The sequence below is a fragment of the Phocoena phocoena genome, chromosome 19 (assembly GCF_963924675.1).
Source record: "Phocoena phocoena chromosome 19, mPhoPho1.1, whole genome shotgun sequence".
NCBI classification, from domain to species: Eukaryota; Metazoa; Chordata; class Mammalia; order Artiodactyla; family Phocoenidae; genus Phocoena; species Phocoena phocoena.
This window is the reverse complement of record NC_089237.1, coordinates 27,143,937-27,164,651: the sequence shown is the minus strand read 5'-3', so window position 1 is coordinate 27,164,651 and position 20,715 is coordinate 27,143,937. Positions and strand designations below refer to the sequence as shown.

Genomic DNA, 20,715 nt, shown 5'->3' with positions numbered 1-20,715 from the left:
GAGTTATGGTGTGAGAGTGCTAGAATTGTAGATAATATTTAAGATTTTTTTCCCCTTAATTTTTCTGTTACTTGCTTTTAAATGAAAGGGGAGAAAATACCCACCAGGAATCCTAATCCTGAAAAATGGATTAAGGTGCAGGAGGCTGAGGGTCTTTAAACCCATGTAATTTAAACCTGTGAATTTCTGTAATCTAATTGAAATATAGGCAGTGAACCTATTGAACATTTTAGTTTAAAAATAAATCTAAGAAATTAGGTAAAAAATGGCAAGTTTTGGGCTTCCCTGGTGACGCAGTGGTTGAGAGTCCGCCTGCCGATGCAGGGAACATGGGTTCGTGCCCCGGTCCAGGAAGATCCCACATGCCGCAGAGCGGCTGGGCCCGTGAGCCATGGCCGCTGAGCCTGCGCGTCCGGAGCCTGTGCCCCGCGACGGGAGAGGCCACAACAGTGAGAGGCCCGCGTACTGCAAAAAAAAAGAAAAGGCAAGTTTTGTTTCTTTTATAGTGATCACTTTATGTCTTTTAAAACAATAGGTAATCAAGAATAGCAAGACAGAAATCCCAGAGCTGGAATTATTTCCTCGCTATCTTCTCTTCCTGAGACAGCAGCCTGCCACTCGGACACAGCAGTCTAACATCTGGGTGAATATGGGTATGATGAGCCTGAGAATGTTTCCTCAGCATTTACCAAGAGGTAACTTAAGAATGCAGCAAGAATACCATGCATTTCCTTAAAAAAATAGAAACCAATTTGCTCATAGTCTGGTGCCACTGTACTAATACACATTTTCATCTGTTTTCATACAGAATCAGTAAATCACTTGTGGGGCTTAGATCTACGGTCATGCGCAAGAACTAGATAGGGTAGAGGCAAAATCTCAGCAGCAAACTGAGAAGTGTTGTTCCCTTTTTTGGCTTGTAAACATACAAAGATAATACGTAGAAGTAAATTTTATTTATTTTGTTTCTTTGAGAACAAGACATTGGAAATTATGTGCTGGACCTAAATTAGAGTCTGCCAGTCAATGACTGGTCTTTTCAACTCCACTCAAATTTCTAAGCAGTAATTTCTTTGGCAATATCATCTTTTTTTGTTTGTTTTTTGGTTTTTTTTAACAAAACATGATACATTTCTCATACTAGGTCCAAGGAGCCTTTATAACAGACAGATAATACAAAGGAAAAGATACCTTTTTGAAAATGAAATTGACACATTTTCTTTCAAAAACATCAAGCCTATCAAAATGACATATAAGTTCTCGTTTTAATGTAATACATGCAAAAAGTTCCCTTTTGATTTCTCTGTGAGGTTAAATTTTATTTTTCTAACATCTTTATTGGAGTATAATTGCTTTACAATGGTGTGTTACTTTCTGCTTTCTAACAAAGTGAATCAGCTATACATATACATATCCCCATATCTCCTCCCTCTTGCATCTCACTCTCACCGTCCCTATCCCACCCCTCTAGGTGGCCACAAAGCACCGAGCTGATCTATGAGGTTAAATTTTATTGATGGCCTGGACTTGCTCAATGCTTTTGCCTTGCAAATATTTGAAATAGTTCTTCTTCAGCAAAAATAATGAGTTCGTCCATTTACACAAAGTCCCACACTGTGTTAACAATGCCAGAATGATGTTATAATTAATATAACTTAATATGAAAGAACTACCTTTGAACCCAAACCAACCCTATGAAGTGTCATCCCTCCCTTGAAATGTAATAGAGTAGTTTTATATCTTCATTAAAGGTTGTATTCAGATAGTATATGGAGATTCTTACACATACTGTTTGGTAAGAATTATAGCAAAGCAGTGGCCTCTGCCTAATCAAACTTTGTCTTGGAACACGTTAAAATCAAGGAACAGTGAAATAAGAATCTCTCTGAAACACTCTTAATTTAATTTTCCATTGAATAATAATAGTATTTGCCTTGCTCCCATGGTACCCTTAGTACATATCTTTTTCAATTCTCTTTGAAAGATAACATGAGAGGCAAGATGTGTTGTTGCGCTTTTAGTAAGTATTCTTTGTAACTCTTGTGCTGATCCTAGATTTTTGCTGCTTCTGTAAATTCCACTAGATTTGTTGGTGCTATTCAAAAGCACGAAATTATGTATAATAAGTGGCTGCCTGCTTAATGAGCTATGCTACAAAAACTGTCTAGAATTCAAATAAATTTCTTATGTGGCTTAAGGACAATAGAAGTTGACTTGGACATTGCACTTGCAAATGCTTCTGAATCCTAGAACTGGGTAGTTATTATACTCCAAATTTGTTCTTAATTTGAAATTTGTTTCTTACTAATTAGTTGTGAAATCAATCTTAATCACTTTGAAGTTTATAAAAATATGCTTTCTTGCTGTAATCTTATAACTAATCCTCTGATGTGTTTTTGGAGAAATTTGCTCTTTTGTTTTCTTCTAGGGATTATCCTTTGCTTGCTGATAGTAAATGATTTGCCTTGCTAGATGTTTAAAAATTGATCATGGTTGGGTTTGTTCTCCATAACGTGGTTTTCATCTTTCTCATTACTCAATTTATCACAGCTGTTTACTAGGCTCTTTTATTCCTTTTGGAATGACAGGTATACAAACCTTGCCACAGTTAACAATGACTTAATTGTAGCCTTTTCAACAGACAAGAAGTCATTGTTAGATGATTTTTCAGCTTATTTTAGGTGAGTTAATTCTTGGAAGCTCTGAAAAAGTAGATGATGCCAGTACTTTTCTCCTCTGTTTAGTAGGTAAAGACTCAGAGCACATTTAATGGGAGGAAAAAAGCTAAGTCACCATTGAATGGATGGAAAACTACCTCGAGTGTATAATTGTACCCTTCACGGATTATATTGATATGTTAAGTGTATTTTGGTTTTGGGTTGCTCAGTAAACTATAACCTCCCATAGGCAGAGATGACCATTTTAAGCTACAGCTTTTGTCTAGATTTTTGGCTGAGTAGTTACCCAGGGTTTAGCAGATTGTTTTAGCAACCTGTTTTTGATTTCCATAATCTCTTGTCATTTTATCACCCTTTTCTTTTGAAGTACGTGGTTAGACTTGATATATTCTTCCTTCACTATTCACTCTTTCCTCTTATTGCCTCTTTTTGTTTCCACCTTGAGCCCTTCAAGAATTCAAGGTCATGTCTGCTTTTCTCTTTTCGGGTGGGTAGGCCATATGATTCCCCCCTTACTACCTTTCAATAGGGCAATTTTTTTGTCATGGGAAGTTTCTTGGCTTCACTTTAAAGCTTTGTTTGGCCAAGTAACATCTATGCCTACTTAGAATTCTAAGTACAAGTAACAATTCTTGTGTAATTGTACCAGTGTGCTAAGTAACTGGGCTACTTAATGAGAGTGATGTGATTAGTAACTCAAAGACAGTTTATTTTAAGAAAGTAGATCAGGTAAATCCAATTATCTATCTGTGGAATTCAAATCCAGCCCCATTTTATCTTCCCCATTCTTACACTGAGTTTTGATTTTGCTGTTGAGTGTGACTCAGCTGAGGGCAGCCTAGATACGGATGCCCGTTGATATTTGCCAGTCTTCTTGGGATCCAGATACGGCCAATTATTTGGGCCTCTAATTTTGTTGTTCTTCCTTTCAAAGTTAAGGCTTACTCTAAGACACTTAGTTCTCCTATCTTCATTTTAAAGCTTTCTCTTAAAGCGTCTTAATTTATAAAATTATTAAATCTGTAACTCTCATTTCTCATCATGTCCAAAAATAGTATGGTCCCCATTGCTGAGAGGGGTGCTTTTTTTTTTTTTTTTTTTTTTTTTTTTTTTACATCTGCGTTTTTCCTTACTGTGACTACTGTGACCATAGGAAATGTACCTTCTCCGAATGCACCATTAAAGCGGGTCTTAGCCTATACAGGCTGTTTTAGTCGAATGCAGACCATCAAGGAAATTCATGAATATCTATCTCAGAGGCTGCGCATCAAAGAGGAGGATATGCGCCTATGGCTATACAACAGTGAGGTAAGAGACATGTTGGAGTCAAGGAAAGTCCTGATTAAGTGTTCAATCCATGTTTCATAAGTATGGGTTATTTTTATCTACACTAATTGTTCTGAAAGCCATGTCTTGGAATCGCAGTGGAAACTTCAACTTTTAAATTACTGGATGCATACATGTAGATATTTGTCATCTGAAACCCATAGTAACAGTCATGGACAGTACCATCTTGTAAAGATTATTATTGTAAAGTAACAGCAAATATCATTTTTTAACAAATAGTTTATTTTTGATTTGTCTTAAAATAACTTATATAGATGTTAAAAAAATTCAAACAATACAAAAGTATGTAGTGAAAATTCTTCCTTTCCATCCTCTGACCCCTATCTTCCGTTCTCCTCAGATGCAGTGCTGTTAATTGCTTATATATTCTTCCTAACACATGCAATATATTTCCATTAATACTCTGAAATTGGATCATAAGTAGTTTTAACCAGTTCTTTATTCCCTAGTTCCTTCTTTCTTACATCCTCCTTTGGTCACCATTGAGAGGTGACCAGTTGTATAATAAGTTAAGAGCAGAGGTCCTGGAGCTACACTGCCACGGATTAAATCTTGACCCTCACACCTGTTAGTTGAATAACCAAGGGCAAGTCCCTTGACTCTGTGTCACAGTTTTCTCATGAGTAAATGGGGAAAATAATAGTATTTCCCTTAGGATAGTTGTAAGAATTAAATGTATTCATTTTCTGAGCACTTTAGACAGGGTGAGCATCAACAAAAATGTATAATTCTATTGCATGACATTTGGTTTTACATTTTCAGTTCCTAGTAAATAATCAAGTTCCATCTTGACCACAAGCACATTTACTGAATTTCATACTAGATACTAAAAAAAACTTCTTTTCTATAAGCTGTTCAGAAAATCTAAATCTCAATGAATTTTGGTTTGATGTGTGATGAGTCTTTTCTGGTCTCCCCCAAATCCTATATAACTTTTTTAGAGACATAAAGTATGTGTTTACAAAGTATACATTGTCTTTCCCTCATTTTGCCACCAAAATTATAAGCATTTCTGAATAACTATAATATGCTAAATATCTGTCACGAGTTATGTAACTACAAGGATGTTTTTAATTGTCATTCATTTTTATTTCCGTATTTGTTTCATGTTTAGTAATTAAATTAACAAAACATTTCCTCCTCCATATACAGAATTACCTCACTCTTCTGGATGATGAGGATCATAGATTGGAATATTTGAAAATCCAGGATGAGCAGCACTTGGTAATTGAAGGTACAAGATGGAAGCATGCATTTGTATTAGATTTTTAGGGGAAGAATTTAAAGATTGAATTACTCACTGATAATCGATTTTATAGTTTTTCCAACTGGTATTTGATCACTATATTCTATATAGTAAAGAAAACCCATTAAACCCTTATGTAATCCTACTGTAATGTAATACTATTTATATTGCTTTAAGAGAAAAACATGTCTACATTCATTGGCTGGAAAGGGTGGAAACAGTGGGTAAAAACAAGTGAATTCAGTTATAAGTTTATAGCTCCTTAAAATTTTCAAGCTGCCTCTTTGTCAGGAGACTTTCTTGCAGCAGTTAGTGGTACAGGCTTTTCATTAGTCAACACTAGTCATTCACCAACATAAGCATAGATTTACACACTGGCATGCACACATCATTGAAAACTTAGTGTGTCTTTTCTCATCAAGATTCATGAAACAGGGCTTCCCTGGTGGCGCAGTGGTTGAGAGTCCACCTGCTGATGCAGGGGACACGGGGAAAAAAAAAAAAAAGATTCATGAAACATTCCTAGCTGCCTTTGTATTAAAATGAATAGATTACTCTGGCAGTTGTCACAATTTAAGAAAGCATTGTAATAGTTCCAATGTATTAAGTTTAAGAACTTTAATTCCTTCTATAGATGGTTGAGTATAATTTTACTTCAGGTATGTAATTTAGAGATTAGCTTACTAATTAATTCTAACCAATAAAGTCTCCAGTGTAAAGAATTGGAATGGTTTCAGAGGCAATTACTAAAATTAACTTGATTTTTTTTTCAGTTTCTGATTTAGAAATAAGCACTTTTTTTTTTAACAGAAGCAATTTAGTGGGTGTGATTTGAATAGATAAGAAATTAACACATTGCTGTCTCTGTTTTTCCAGTTCGCAACAAAGATATGAGTTGGCCTGAAGAAATGTCCTTTATAGCAAACAGTAGTAAAATAGATAGACACAAGGGTAAGTCTACAGTGTATTATTTTTAAACAATCTTAAAATTATTCTTTTATTTTTCCTTCTCTCAACTATTGAAGTGTTAACAACTTGTAGCTTTCTAGCTCAAAAGTGATTAGGCCCCCTCTTATTTTTCTTTTTCCTGAAGCATCAAATTTCTTTCTAACCATGCAATTAAGTAATTTATATATTTTGAAAGACATAATTCTAGGAGAGAATTGTTTGAACTCTAAAAAACGATCATAACAATTAAAGAGAATCACTGCTGCTTCTAGATTACAAATGAGCATAGATTATCATGATTGCCGATGATGCTCCATTAAAAAGCCTCTACTTAGCATTGCAAGACCCAATAGAGGAATATTAACTCCATTTAATTGATTAGAAGAGTTATAAAAATCATTGAATTGAATACAAATAACTGTTTGGTCATGACATCTTGCTACAGCTAGGCTTCCGTTCTCATGTTGTTTGTTCCAGTTCCGACAGAAAAGGGGGCCACAGGTCTGAGTAACCTGGGAAACACATGCTTCATGAACTCAAGCATCCAGTGTGTTAGTAACACACAGCCACTGACACAGTATTTTATCTCAGGGAGACATCTTTATGAACTCAACAGGTAATCTTCCTTGAGTCATTGGCTCTTAACTTTTATAACTTTGCTATGAACGCAATATTACCTAAATCTCCTCTCTCTTCACCCTGGGGGAGAAAAGTCTTAAGACTTTTAAGTCTTAAGACTCTTAAGTCTTAAGAGAAAAGTCTTATTTGCCCTATTAAGCGTGAAGTAAGGACCAAATGCTACTTCTCTTATTTTGAAAAGATATTTTGATGTGAGGAAACAGACTCTAGGCATTTCTGTGTCCACATGATTGTGATTTATAAGAATCTTTGGCAACGAATTTTCCTCTCAAACTTCTAGGACAAATCCCATTGGTATGAAGGGGCATATGGCTAAATGCTATGGGGATTTAGTACAGGAACTTTGGAGTGGAACTCAGAAGAATGTTGCCCCATTAAAGCTTCGGGTAAGCATGTTAAAATAATATAAAGGTATTTAAGTCCTAAGCAGTTATTTAAGTAATTATTTTTCTCTACATGTTATTTATATTTAGCTTTTTAGTTTTAGTGTAATGTTTTTGGGTCCTTCACAAGGCATAAACTGGATGTCAGATACTTTTACTTCTTCACATATATGCAAAATACTACTATAGACATACTGGGTAGAAAAAGATCAAAAGTATAGTCTAAATTTGGGATGTCATTCATTTTACTAATTTATCAGGTATTTTACTTGTATATACAGTAAGCCTTTCTTTCTTAATCCTTCACTATTAGCAGTATTCTAACTGCAAGGTAGACCTGAGTCTAATTAATGATACTCAATACATTTTTAACATCACTAAGATAATTACTTCTATCTGTAGAATTTTAAAAAGGAGCAGAAAGAAAGAATGTAATTTAATGGATACAAATTTGACATTAATATCATATGCAGTGAATTCTAGTTGATGTTAGGATTACCAGCCACTGTAATAATTATGTATTAACTCGTTTAATCTTCTAAATGGCCCTGCAGTATAAAGCAACATTATTATCCACATTTTATGGCTCAGGAAACTAAGACTCATAGCAGTCAAATAGCTTGTCCAAGGTTGCAAGCTAGTTACTAAGTCCTCACAGTTGAACATGAGGCTATTCTGCCTCTAATAATAAAAGCTAGGATACAACAAGACCAGAAAAGCTAACTGTAAAAGAAAACATTATAAAAGGGAATCTTCCAATGTGAGCAAATGCTATTTTAATATTTCCATCTTGTATCTTAAATAGCTATGTACCTTAAGAACTGTTTGCTTATATGATGCTAAACCAGTACATAGGATTGGCCATAATACTTTTTGGGGGCTGGGGGAGGGAGCATCATTTGAGATTAAGATTAGAAAGATTTCATGATTATCCAAAATATGTTTGCTGAAATAGAGACAGACTAAATACTATACTACGTATCTTCTTCTAATGCCTCTGATAGAATTATGGGCATGTTCATTCTAAACTTTATGAGATAGCAAATAATGAGTTTGATTCCTCTTATATTTATAGTGGACCATAGCAAAATATGCTCCCAGGTTTAATGGGTTCCAGCAACAAGACTCCCAAGAACTTCTGGCTTTTCTCTTGGATGGTCTTCATGAAGATCTCAACCGAGTCCATGAGAAGCCATATGTGGAACTAAAGGACAGTGATGGCCGACCAGACTGGGAAGTAGCTGCAGAGGTTTGTCAGTCTTGAGTTTCTAATGTAAGCAATAGATAAAATATTCTGACCACAAATGCGTGTTGCACAACTTAATGCTAACTAAACTATTCTGCGGTCAGAATTTTACTGCGAAAATGAAGGAATTTACATTTCTCTGCTTATTTCTTGTGCAATAATCCTAAAACAAAGCATCTTTAATGAAAATAGAAAAGTGTTTCCTCTTCAATGTAAATTTGGGGGAGAGGATGTAGGAATAATCATTCAGTAGAAATTTAGGAATCCCCATAATTGCTAAAGTAATGTATACAGTGACCAATAGGCATATTTTATCCGCTTTTTAATGGACAAAGAACTCATCATTGTTACCATGGTAAGAAGAAAGAAAAAAATAGGGTTTTCCATCTGAATTTAATACGTTATAGATTGAGCAGAAAGAATCACATTCTATTCTGGACCGCCAGGGAAGTCCCGATGGTGGTATTTTTAAAGAAGGGAAATATGTAAGCCCAAAGCTGCCTATACAGAGTGATCTGGCTATGTCACTACAGTCTAGATTTACCCCAGTGAGTGCTGCTGCTACATTTGGCAGCTCTTCTATGTTACCACTGTTGCCAGAATTCTTGAAGTATTTTATGTATTTCTCTACTATCTCAGTAGACAATATATTTTAAATTACATACCTGACTTGTAAATTTGTAGGCATAAAGCTTTTATTTTTTAAGGATTATATTCTTGACATTTAGATCTAATATATTTAACCATTTTCTTTGAATTTGGGGAGATAAAAAATTTCTCTAATCATTTTTCTTGCTAGGCCTGGGACAACCATCTGAGGAGAAATAGATCAATAGTTGTGGATTTGTTCCACGGGCAGCTAAGGTCCCAAGTCAAATGCAAGACATGTGGGCATATAAGTGTCCGATTTGACCCTTTCAATTTTTTGTCTTTGCCACTACCGATGGACAGTTATATGCACTTAGAAATAACAGGTGGGTTGCAAAGTTATGAAAAATTATTTAATTCCATTGTCTTTTACCTTATTCAAGCAGCCTGAATTTGTAAGTATAGTCATTTGTGTATAATGCGTTCTCATAAAGATTGGTAGTCAGCATGTTATAATTTTTTTTTTAATTTTATTGGTGTTAGTTGGTTTTCAGTGTTGTGAGCATGTTACAATTTAACAGTCTAATTTCAGGCATGATTTGAGGTTTGAAAGACTTGGAATATGGGTCCATTTTTGTGCCCATTGAGTCTTCTGTCAGTTTCAAATGTGCCAGGAACTCTCTTTAAAATCTTGCAAAGCCACTCACACTTCTGTATCAGATGAATATTCAAAAAATAATGATTTTACTTAAGATTATCTTTAAGCACCATCTGTCGTAGTGTTTACATATAAAATTAAAATTCTAGACTGAAATGTTTGCTATTTCCAAGTCTCTCTCTCACACACACACAGACACACACATTGTAAAGCTTTCAATGAAACCTGAATTTTACTGGTAAAAAAATCTTTTCTCTTTACTAGTTATTACATTGGATGGTACTACCCCTGTACGGTATGGACTAAGACTGAATATGGATGAAAAGTACACAGGTTTAAAAAAACAGCTGAGCGATCTCTGTGGACTTAAATCAGAACAAATCCTTCTTGCAGAAGTACATGGTTCCAACATAAAGGTGATATTAGCTGTTCTTTTTAGGAAACTCTTGATTCCATCCTTCAAAGATCACAGTTTTCTCAATTAATTATTGTGTCAAATGACCAAGGGAGATAATAAAACACAACAAAAACTGGAAAAAAATTTGTGAAGTTTTTCGTTCTGGAAGAAACTTAAAAGAGTTGTCTACCAGGGGCTTCCCTGGTGGCACAGTGGTTGAGTCCGCATGCCGATGCAGGGGATGCGGGTTCGTGCCCTGGTCCGGGAGGATCCCACATTCCGCGGAGCGGCTGGGCCCGTGAGCCATGGCCGCTGAGCCTGCGCGTCCGGAGCCTGTGCTCCACAACGGGAGAGGCCACAACAGTGAGAGGCCCACGTACCGCAAAAAAAAAAAGAGTTGTCTACCAGAATAAAAGAGTAATAATGACAGTGGTATTTTTATTATTATTATTATTTTGGCCACATTGCATGGCATGCAGGATCTTAGTTCCCCTACAAGGGATCGAACCCGTGTCCCCTGCAGTGGAAGCACAGAGTCTTAACCATTGGACCACAGGGAAGTCCCAATGGTGGTATCTTTAAAGAAGGGAAATATGTAAGCCCAAAGCTACCTATATGGAGTGATCTAGCTGTGTCACTACAGTCTAGATTTACCCCCAGTGACTGCTGCTGCTACACCTAACAGCTCTTCTGTATTACCACTATTGCTGGAATTCTTAAAGTATTTTATATATGTACAAATGTGTTCTTTTAGTACTTATTTATGAATATATATATCTGGCCTTTCAACACACTAAGAAATTAAAGAGTAAAGACAAAGTGACACAAATCACTTCTTCTTGCAGCTGGAGAAACAAGAAATTTAATAAATATATTGCCTACCCTAAATTGAACTCCTACCACTGGTATTATTTATATTCACCTTCGGGGTTTCTGAACAAACTCCCACCTCTTTGACATTTTTTTTCATATGTAATGCGGAGGTGAGATCTCTCTGGGGATTTTGGGTTTAGATTCTTGAAATGACGGACAAAACTTAAGAAGTCAATTATACACATCATACTGCCCTCCTATGAAAGGGGATAATGGTTTTGTCAGGAAGGTTAGTTTTCACTTAGTTTATCAAGCTTTCATTTATAGTTATTTTAGAGAAATTATTCGGGCATCTTATTTGTTTTACTGATAAAAGGATCTAAGACATTTGCTTCAGATATATCAGAGAGATGATTCTCCATTTTATCTTAAACATCTCCCCCTTCTCATCTCGCCTCTTTTTCTATAGAATTTCCCTCAGGACAACCAGAAAGTACGACTCTCAGTGAGTGGATTTTTGTGTGCATTTGAAATTCCCGTCCCTGGATCTCCAATTTCAGCTTCTAGTCCAGTACAGACAGGTAAGATAGAACTAGAGCTCCTTCTCATGATTTTAGCTTTGAATAACAGTCTAAGGGTTGTCATCCTTTTTAGGCTTTTGTTTAGGCTAAAAATATTAGAGCAAAAGAATTTTGGAGCCTGAAGGAAACCTTGGTGATCATTTATCTCAAATCCTCATTTTATAGGTGAGGAACCTAAAATTCAGAGAACCTAAGTTAGATAGGTAGTTATTAGCTAAATCTACCACTGGAATTCAGATGTCCTTCAACTCTTTTATCTAATATTAACATGGTAACAGATGATATGAGAGAAATGTACTGTCAGAAAACAAAATAATAAATTTGACTAAAAAGGAATCTTTATCTAATATTGCCTGTGATTTAATATGGTCATCCAATGAGTCTTTTTGGCCATTAGTGGGGTTTTTCTCCTCTTTATACTGTTGGCAGTTAGATTCGTTCCCCAACTATAACATGCTTCAGAGAGAATGAGGCTCCTCTCATTGGCACTCGGTAGATAGTACTGATGGTTGGGTTGGTGGATGATTTAACATTGCTTTTTGGTTATCATCACTGTCCAATAGAACTCTCTGTAATGAGGAAAACTTCCTGTAATCTTTGCCATCCAGTAGAGTTATCTACTAGTCACATGGACTGTTTAGCACTTGAAATGTGGCTAGTCAAAGGGAGGAAATGCACTTTTAATTTAATTTTAATTTAAAAAGCAGCGACTTTCATCAGTTGTAACAAATGTTTCACTCTGGTGGGGCAGGTTGCTACTGGGGGAGGCTGTGCTGGGTGGGGGCAGGCAGCAGGTGGGAAATCTCTACCTTGCTCTTTATTTTACTGAGTCTAAAACTGCCCTAAAAAATAGTCTTTTTTAAAAGTTAAACAATTTTTTTAAAACCCATCATCTGGCTTGGGACTACCATCTTAGAACATTTCTAGAAGAATGGAGAAATTAATTTTTAGAGGAGAGGAAAAAGAAAAGCAGTAGAACTGTTTTTGTGCCACAACATGGTGATAATAAAGATTGTTGGAAAAATTCTACTTACTCTTTCTGTCAGTTACTCATGCTTTGTCATTTAGTCAGAAGTGTGAGTTATCGAGGTAAAATCTGAAGTCAAAATCTTCCAGTTAATCTAGAATTATCATTTGACCTATGATTCCTCCCTGTCCTCTGTTAAAAGAGACTGTCAGTGGTCTGGGTCCCAGCGATATTTGAGAAAAGAGCAAAGATAAAGGTACCACAGACTTGTGATGCTATACTTATCTTTGAATTTGTAGATTTCTCCTCTTCCCCATCTACAAATGGAATGTTCACCCTAACCACCAATGGGGACCTGCCTCGATCCATATTCATCCCCAATGGAATGCCAAACACTGTTGTGCCATGTGGAACTGAGAAAAACTTCACAAATGGAATGGTGAATGGTCATATGCCATCTCTTCCTGACAGTTCCTTTACAGGCTACATCATTGCAGTCCACCGAAAAATGGTTGGTTTAATGTTAGGCAAGTTACTGCTGGTCTTGCCAGTGTTATTTATGAAACAGCCATTTTCTGTCTTTGCAACATCTTCAGTGTGTGCACTTTCAATGTGTTATGTTCTAAGTGATTGCAGCCAGGATTTAATATCACATGTGACGGCCTACGTATGAAATGACATACCTCACTCATGTATCAAGCAGCAACAGGAGAGCTGGTGCATCTGAATATAGTACTACTGTCTTTAAAAAGTTTGTGGCTCCTATATGTTCATGTAGCCATGTACATCTTCTCCACCATATAAGTGTAGATGCCTTTGGAGAAGGTTTTGTTTGTTTGTTTTGGAGGGAGAAACAAGAAGATTCTTGGGCAAGACAAGTTGTTTCCTAGGACTGCTGTAACAAATTACCACAAACTTGGTGGCTTAAAACAAAAGAAATTAACTCTTTCACAGTTCTGAAGGCCAGAAGTCTGAAATCAAGGCATCAACAGGGTTGTGCCCCCTCCATAGGTTTTAGGAGAGAATCCTTCTTGCCTCTTCCAACTTGTACAGGCATTCCTTAGTTTGTGGCTGTATAACTCCAATCTGCATCTGTCTTGGCCTTCTTCTCCTTCTTCCTCTGCCTTTCACTGATAAGAACAATTGTCATAGGATTTAGGGGCCATCCAAATAATCCAGGATGATATCTCAATTTAATTACGTATGCAAAAACCCTTTTGCCATATAAGGTCACATTCGTAAGTTCTTGGAGTTAGGATGTGGACATATCTTTTTGGGGACCACCAAAATTCACTACAGAAATCATTTATCATAAAATTATCATTTATTCAAAAAACTAAGTACCAAGAAAAAAATTAAATACCTGGAAATAAACTTTACAAAAAATATACGAGGTATCTGTATAGAAAACAATAAAATATTATTGCTAGAAATTAAAGAAGACTCAGATGTTTGAAGGCACAGACCGTGTTCATGGGTTAGAAGACTCAGTATTTCAAAGATATCCGTTCTCCACAAACAAATCTACAGATTCAGTGCACAATCCCAATAAAAATGCATACTCTGTATGTGTATGCTTGTGTGTGTATAACTTGATAAGCTGATTCTAATATATGGAAGCACAAAGCACTAAAATAACCAAGACAGTCTTGAAGAAGAACAAAACATGAAGAATTGAGCTACCAGATATCATGATTTTATAAAGCAATGATACTTGAGACATTGTGATATTGGTGTGAGAAAAGGCAAATAGACCAATGAAATAAAATAGAGAGCCCAGAAACAGGTTCACATATGTATGAACACTTGATTTATAACAAAGATGACATTACAGAACAGTGGAAGACTGTTTTCTTGGTAAATTGTGCTGGGATAATTGAATAGCCATATGAAACTTGACACACCTACCTCTCACCACATAAAAATCAATTCCAGGTGGACTGCAGAATTAAATATGAAGGCAAAACAGAAAAGCAGACCCTAGAAGATAATAAACGTGAATATATTCATGACCTTGGTTTAGAGAAAAAGATTCTTGAATAGGACACAGAAAGCACTAACCATAAAAGAAAAGATAAATTGTACATCATTAAAATTATGAACTTTGGTTTCATCAAAAGACATCACTAAGAAAGTAAAAGGCAAGCCTAGAGTAGAAGATGTTTGTAACTCATATAACCAACAAAAAGGTTCAATCCAGAAAATATAAAGGACTCCTATAAGTCACTAAGAAAAAACAATTCAATAAAAAAATAGATAATACTTAAATAGGCACATCACAGAAAGGATATCTAAATAGCCAATAATCATATGGAAAAGTGATCAGCCACACTGCTAATTAGAGAAATGCAAATTAAAATCACATTATGAAGACTTCCCTGGTGACGCAGTGGTTAAGAATCCACCTGCCAACGCAGGGGACATGGGTTCGAGCCCTGGTCCAGGAAGATCCCACATACCGTGGAGCAACTAAGCCCGTGCGCCACAACTACTGAGCCTGAGCTCTAGAACCTGTGCACCACAACTACTGAGCCCACGTGCCACAACTACTGAAGCCCACGGCCTACAGCCCTTGCTCCACAACAAGAGAAGCCACCGCAATGAGAAGCCCGCGCACCACAATGAAGAGTAGGCTGCACTCTCGCAACTAGAGAAGACCACCTGCAGCAACGAAGACCCAAGCCAGCCAAAAATAAATAATTTTTTTAAAAACCCACATTACAATATCACTGCACACCCACCAGAATAGCTATCATTATTAGACAGGTTGACAGTGTTGGTAAGAATAATTGAGCAACGGGAAATCTCATACACTGCTGATGAGAGTGTACATTAATACGGCTACTTGTAAAAATAGTTTTCTAATTAAAGATAAGTAATTCCACTATTCCATTTTGTGTTTTTATGAAAACACAAAATAAAACCACTAAATGTCCATTAGTAGTAGAAAGGATAAGGAAGTTGAGGCATGGTCATATAATAGAATATTATACAGCAATGAAAATGAATGAATTTTTAGTTATACCCAACATAAATGAACCTCATAAACATAATGTGGAAAAGAAGCCAGACACAAAAGAAATACCAATAATATGATTCTATTTATAAATAAAAACTTTAAAGACAGGGAAAATGAAATTTACTGTTTACGCATAGGGTATAAAATGATAAAGAAAAGCAAAGAGTTGATTACCATAAAACTGTTACCGTTAGGAGGAAGGAAGGATTTGTGATTGGGAGGAAGCAAGAGGAAGGATTTGGAGTGCTGGCTGAATTGTTTCTTGACCTGACTGGTGATTACACAACTATTTGCTTTGTGATAATTCTTTGAAATGTATATTTTCCCTCCTTTGAATCAGTAACTCCCGAGTTAAAGTGATTTTCTGACCATGTGAACGATGTTCTATAGATTGTATGAGTGGACATCCTAGAGAATTAAGGGATATATTTGTGTCTTGGAATTTTGTTTGAGCACAGCTCCAACAGGTCCCATCAGCAAAAATAATTGGGGTGATTCATTTATTTCCCCAAGTCTTTTTTAACAGAGCATTATCAGATTATATAGTAAGAACACTGATGTATTTTTAATCTTTCTTAGAAAACATCTCTCTTCAGTTATCATGTATATGTTACATAAAGTGCTTGTAAGTGCTAAAGCATTATATATAGGTTTTTGTAATTATTGGACCATAAAGCCATATTGTCAGCTCGAAATTTTCACCTTTTAACCAGTTCCCTGTTTCCAGTTTCCTTCATGATCTAGCAGCTTCTTTGGGGAATGCCCAAAATTGATTTTACCATCTGTCCCAAGTCAACTCCCTTTTCCCATTATTCATGTGAAAGGCAACACCGTTCTTCCATGCTAAAGGTTAAAGGCTAGAAGTGTTCTTAGATTTTTTCCCCCCTTTTCTTCTAAAACCCTATATTCAGTATATCATTATGCCTTTTAATTTCTTCTTTCAAAATACTACTTGAATTTACCATTTTTCGTCATTTTCATTGCCACCTTCTTCTTTCAGACCCTTTGATCTCATGGTTGACTTACTTTGAAAGTATTTTTCTTCTACTCCCTTCTACAAGATAGAAAAAGAAGGGGAATAAGGCAAGGTAACGTAGGCAAGAATATTCAGAGACTAAAGGGAGAAATAGTGTTGTGTTGACACAACAACTAAAGGGAAGTCAGTTTCAAAAAAAAGTTAAGAAAGAAAGACATGGTTACATAGGCCAGAGACATCAAAAAGAATGAAAACTGAGAAGTTGGGCTGTGTAACCAAGTAAAGAAATAGGGCAAGAACTTAGAACAGTTAGGTCAAGTGAGTTTTTTCAGATTAGAGAAAAAGTTGTTAGGAGAGGACAAAAGGAAAATTCCTGATGCAGTAAAGCCAGGAGCATTATCCCATTAGGAACTGAGCAGGTATGGGCCACAGGGCCCTGGGAGAAGTTACCTTCAAGAGGATGAAAATTGTGTGGGTTTAGAAGAGAAATACAGGAACTTCCCTGGTGACACAGTGGTTAAGAATCCGCCTGACAAGGCAGGGGATGCAGGTTCGAGCCCTGGTCCAGGAAGACCCCACATGCAGCAGAGCAATTAAGCCTGTACAACACAACTACTGAGCCCACGTGCCACAGCTACTGAAGCCCACGCACCTAGAGCCCATGCTCTGCAACAAGAGAAGCCACCACAATGAAGCCTGCGCACCACAATGAAAAGTAGCCCCCGCTCGCTGCAACTAGAGAAAGCCCGCATGCGGCAACGAAGACCCAATGCAGCCAAAAATAAATTAATTAATTTTTTTTAAAAAAGAAGAGAAATACACTGAGAAGAGTAAAGAAGTAGTTGCTTAAATGACCTCATTTATTTAGTAAAATAAGTCATCTACCAGGAGTTGGAGTGGAAGAAAAGTAGAAGTTTTAGAAAAGAAAAACTCATCTAAGTTTTTTGATTTTTAAAAAATAGTTCTGAACTCTGTCCACATTTCTGTGGGTCTTGTAATAATATAACTACCAACACATGAAATGGGGTCTTAAAATCATGTACTTAGCTAATCTTAAGTGAATAACGGCTAAACAAAATACTTGAGGATCTGAAATAAGAGAGTCTTTTCACTTAGAAACTAGTGGGTTTATAAATTGTTGGCTTAGCTTCTCTACTATATAAAGACCAAACTTAAAGAATTAAATGTCCAAGCGCTCATCAGCTTTTCTGAGTAATCCTGCAACTCCCAGCAACCTTTCTATTATACTGAACTTTTGTTTTAAGCCATCATTTCCAAGCTAATTCTGTACAGTATCTCCATGTTAAGAAATGATAAAAATCTCCTTTAACGTACTCAAAGCAAACGTTTTAAAAGTTTACCTTACTTTTATTCTATCGTGTAATTAAGAATATGATTTTTAATTTTTTTACATATGATTCAGTGTGTGTGAGAAATATTTATCAGAGAAAAACTACGCAGTTTGAAAATATTAAATGCTGAAAACCCAAGTTTGATAGATAGAGAGCAACTCTGAAATTGGCAATACCTCAACCTTTCAGTGATTCCACTTTGAATAACCATTCTCTTCATATTGATAAAAGATGGTCCTATAAATAAAGAGAAGTGTGATAGCGACTAAGTTGAAAATGATAGTGATGCCTGTTTTTGGCAGTCTTAGAAGAATGAAAGGGAGGAATCAGAGGCCTATCTTCTCCACTCTTTCTTCTCTTGTTTGTACATACAGATGAGGACAGAACTGTATTTCCTGTCATCTCAGAAGAATCGCCCCAGTCTTTTCGGAATGCCTCTGATTGTTCCGTGTACTGTGCATACCCGGAAGAAAGACCTGTATGACGCAGTTTGGATTCAAGTATCTCGATTAGCCAGCCCACTCCCACCTCAGGAAGCTAGTAATCATGCGCAAGACTGGTGAGTTTCAGGGCATCTTCCTAGATTTTTAGTTTCCAAATGTAGAAGAAGAATTTATGTGAATTCTGTGTGATTTATAGGACCCATTCCATGTCAGGTTAATCACTCCTTGAAGAACCATCCAGGGAACATACAGTGCAACCATTTGGTTTGGTCTTTTGAGTAGGAGAGACTGTACACCTTCCTTTCATCACCTAGACATTCCAGTGTCTAATAATCGTTGTATTCTCTGATCTCTTACCTAAATCTTTTCAGCTAGTATTTTATATGCTTCGGGTAATATCCTTGGCTTCTGTTACTACAAAAGTAGAGAGTATGAATTCACCAGGAAATTTGCATCATCTCAACCCTCTGAAACTCCAAATGGGAACAATATCTATATGTGCATATCTATACATGAACTCTGAAAAAGTCTCATGCCATAACAATGATTCGGTTGGATTATCTCCCTACCATGTCATTTTAACATGGAGTAATTTCATAAGTCTTGGTAAAGAAAATAAGCATCTTCTGTTCTTTTTTCCATTCCTCTTACCACTGTTCTATTAGATTAGTAAATGTATTTACTTCTAATAATCTTTGGGATTGTGTTGCCTTTTATATCTCATTTGAATTGAAGATCATTTTCTTGCTATCATGGTGCAAGTGGGAGTTCTGCTTCTGTGTTAACTGAGTAAAGAAATTATTTTTGCTGATAGGTTATTTGTTATGGTATGAGGGTCTTTTGATAATTAGGATACGGCTTAAGGTAAATAAATTTTAAAGGAAAAGTACAAATAATAGATAAGTGATTTAATTGATGAATGTTGTGTTTAGTAAAAATGACAATAGGGCAAGATTAAATATGAAGTGAAAATCTAATTGAATTAAAAGGCTTCTAGATGAGGACTTTTCCCAGGGCTAGCTAATGAATCAGATATGGAGTATGAGGGGAGGAGGAATCCAAGATAGATTTTCAGCCTGAACAATTGTGAATGCTGGTACCATTTAATGAAATGAGGAAGACTGGAGAAGGAGTAGGTTTTGGCAAGCAATGATAGGAATCAAGCTAAATTCAAGATCTGTGTTATATTTTCAAGTGGGAGATAGACTTAAGGTCTTCCCAGGAGGTATAAATATAGGTGTCATCAGCAAATAGTTGGTATTTAAAGCCCTGAGACCAGTTGATATTATTTAGATAGTAAGAGAAAAGATGCCTAAGATCTAATTCCTGATGCATTCCAGCATTTAGAGGCTGAATAATGAAGGGAGAGACAACAAAGGAGATTCAGAAGGAACAGCCAGTGAAGTAAGAAGAAAACCAGGAGTGAGTAGTGTCCCAGAAGTTAAGTGAAGATAGTGTTTAAGGGAAGACTGATCAGATTAAGAGAAGGACTGGGAATTGACCACTGGATTTGATAAAATGGCAGCCTTTGGTGACCTTGCAAAAGCTGTTTTAGTGGAGTGGTGTAGATGAAGGCACAGAGTTTAGGGCTTCCCTGGTGGCGCAGTGGTTGAGAGTCCGCCTGCCGATGCAGGGGACACGGGTTCATGCCCCGGTCCGGGAGGATCCCACATGCCGCGGAGCGGCTGGGCCCGTGGGCCATGGCTGCTGAGCCTGGGCGTCCGGAGCCTGTGCTCTGCAGCAGGAGAGGCCACAACAGTGAGAGGCCCGCATACCACCAAAAAAAAGACACAGAGGTTAGAGTAGGTTAAAGACAAGATGGTCCTACAGGCATTAAAAGAATAATGAGAGCTTATCTTTTAGAGATAACACAGTGAAATATTTATGGATGAAAATGATAAAATGCCTCTGATTTTCTTCAAAAGTATCTAGTGAGTCACAGTAGCCAAGAAGTGGAAACAACCCAGAAGTCCATCAACAGATGAATGGATAAACAAAATGTGGTATATACATACAGTGGAGTATTATCCAGCCATAAAAAGGAATGGAGTTCTGATACATACTACAACATGGATGAGCCTTGAAGACATTACACTCAGTGAAATAAGCTAGACACAAAAGGACAAATATTTGTATGATTCCACTTTTATGAGGTGTATCTCGAATAGGCAAGTTTATAGACAGAAAGTAGATTAGAGGTTAACAAGGTCTGCGGGGAGGGGAATTCATTATTGCTTAATGGGTAGAGTTTCTGTTTGAGAAGATAAAAAGGTTCTGGAGCTGGGTGGTAGTGATAATTGCACAACATTGTGAATGTACCTAATGCCTCTGAGTTGTACACTTAAAATGATTAAATGGTAAATTTTATGTATATTGTACCACATTTTTTAAAAATGGAATAAAAGAATCTAGTGGGGCTAGGTAAGGGTATAGA

The 20,715-nt window shown here is 36.4% G+C and overlaps 1 protein-coding gene across 1 annotated transcript in view; it reads left to right on the top strand.

The window, feature by feature from the left end:
• Positions 1–20,715, top strand: part of USP32 (ubiquitin specific peptidase 32) — a 142,714-nt gene that overhangs the window by 108,394 nt on the left and 13,605 nt on the right. Inside the window, exons 15-26 of the mRNA XM_065896813.1 lie at positions 536–653; positions 3,832–3,986; positions 5,178–5,259; positions 6,148–6,222; positions 6,697–6,835; positions 7,139–7,244; positions 8,317–8,490; positions 9,287–9,461; positions 9,998–10,149; positions 11,413–11,524; positions 12,791–13,002; positions 18,213–18,397. Coding sequence (XP_065752885.1) covers positions 536–653; positions 3,832–3,986; positions 5,178–5,259; positions 6,148–6,222; positions 6,697–6,835; positions 7,139–7,244; positions 8,317–8,490; positions 9,287–9,461; positions 9,998–10,149; positions 11,413–11,524; positions 12,791–13,002; positions 18,213–18,397 — 1,685 coding nt within the window. The remainder of the gene's footprint in view (positions 1–535; positions 654–3,831; positions 3,987–5,177; positions 5,260–6,147; positions 6,223–6,696; positions 6,836–7,138; positions 7,245–8,316; positions 8,491–9,286; positions 9,462–9,997; positions 10,150–11,412; positions 11,525–12,790; positions 13,003–18,212; positions 18,398–20,715) is intronic.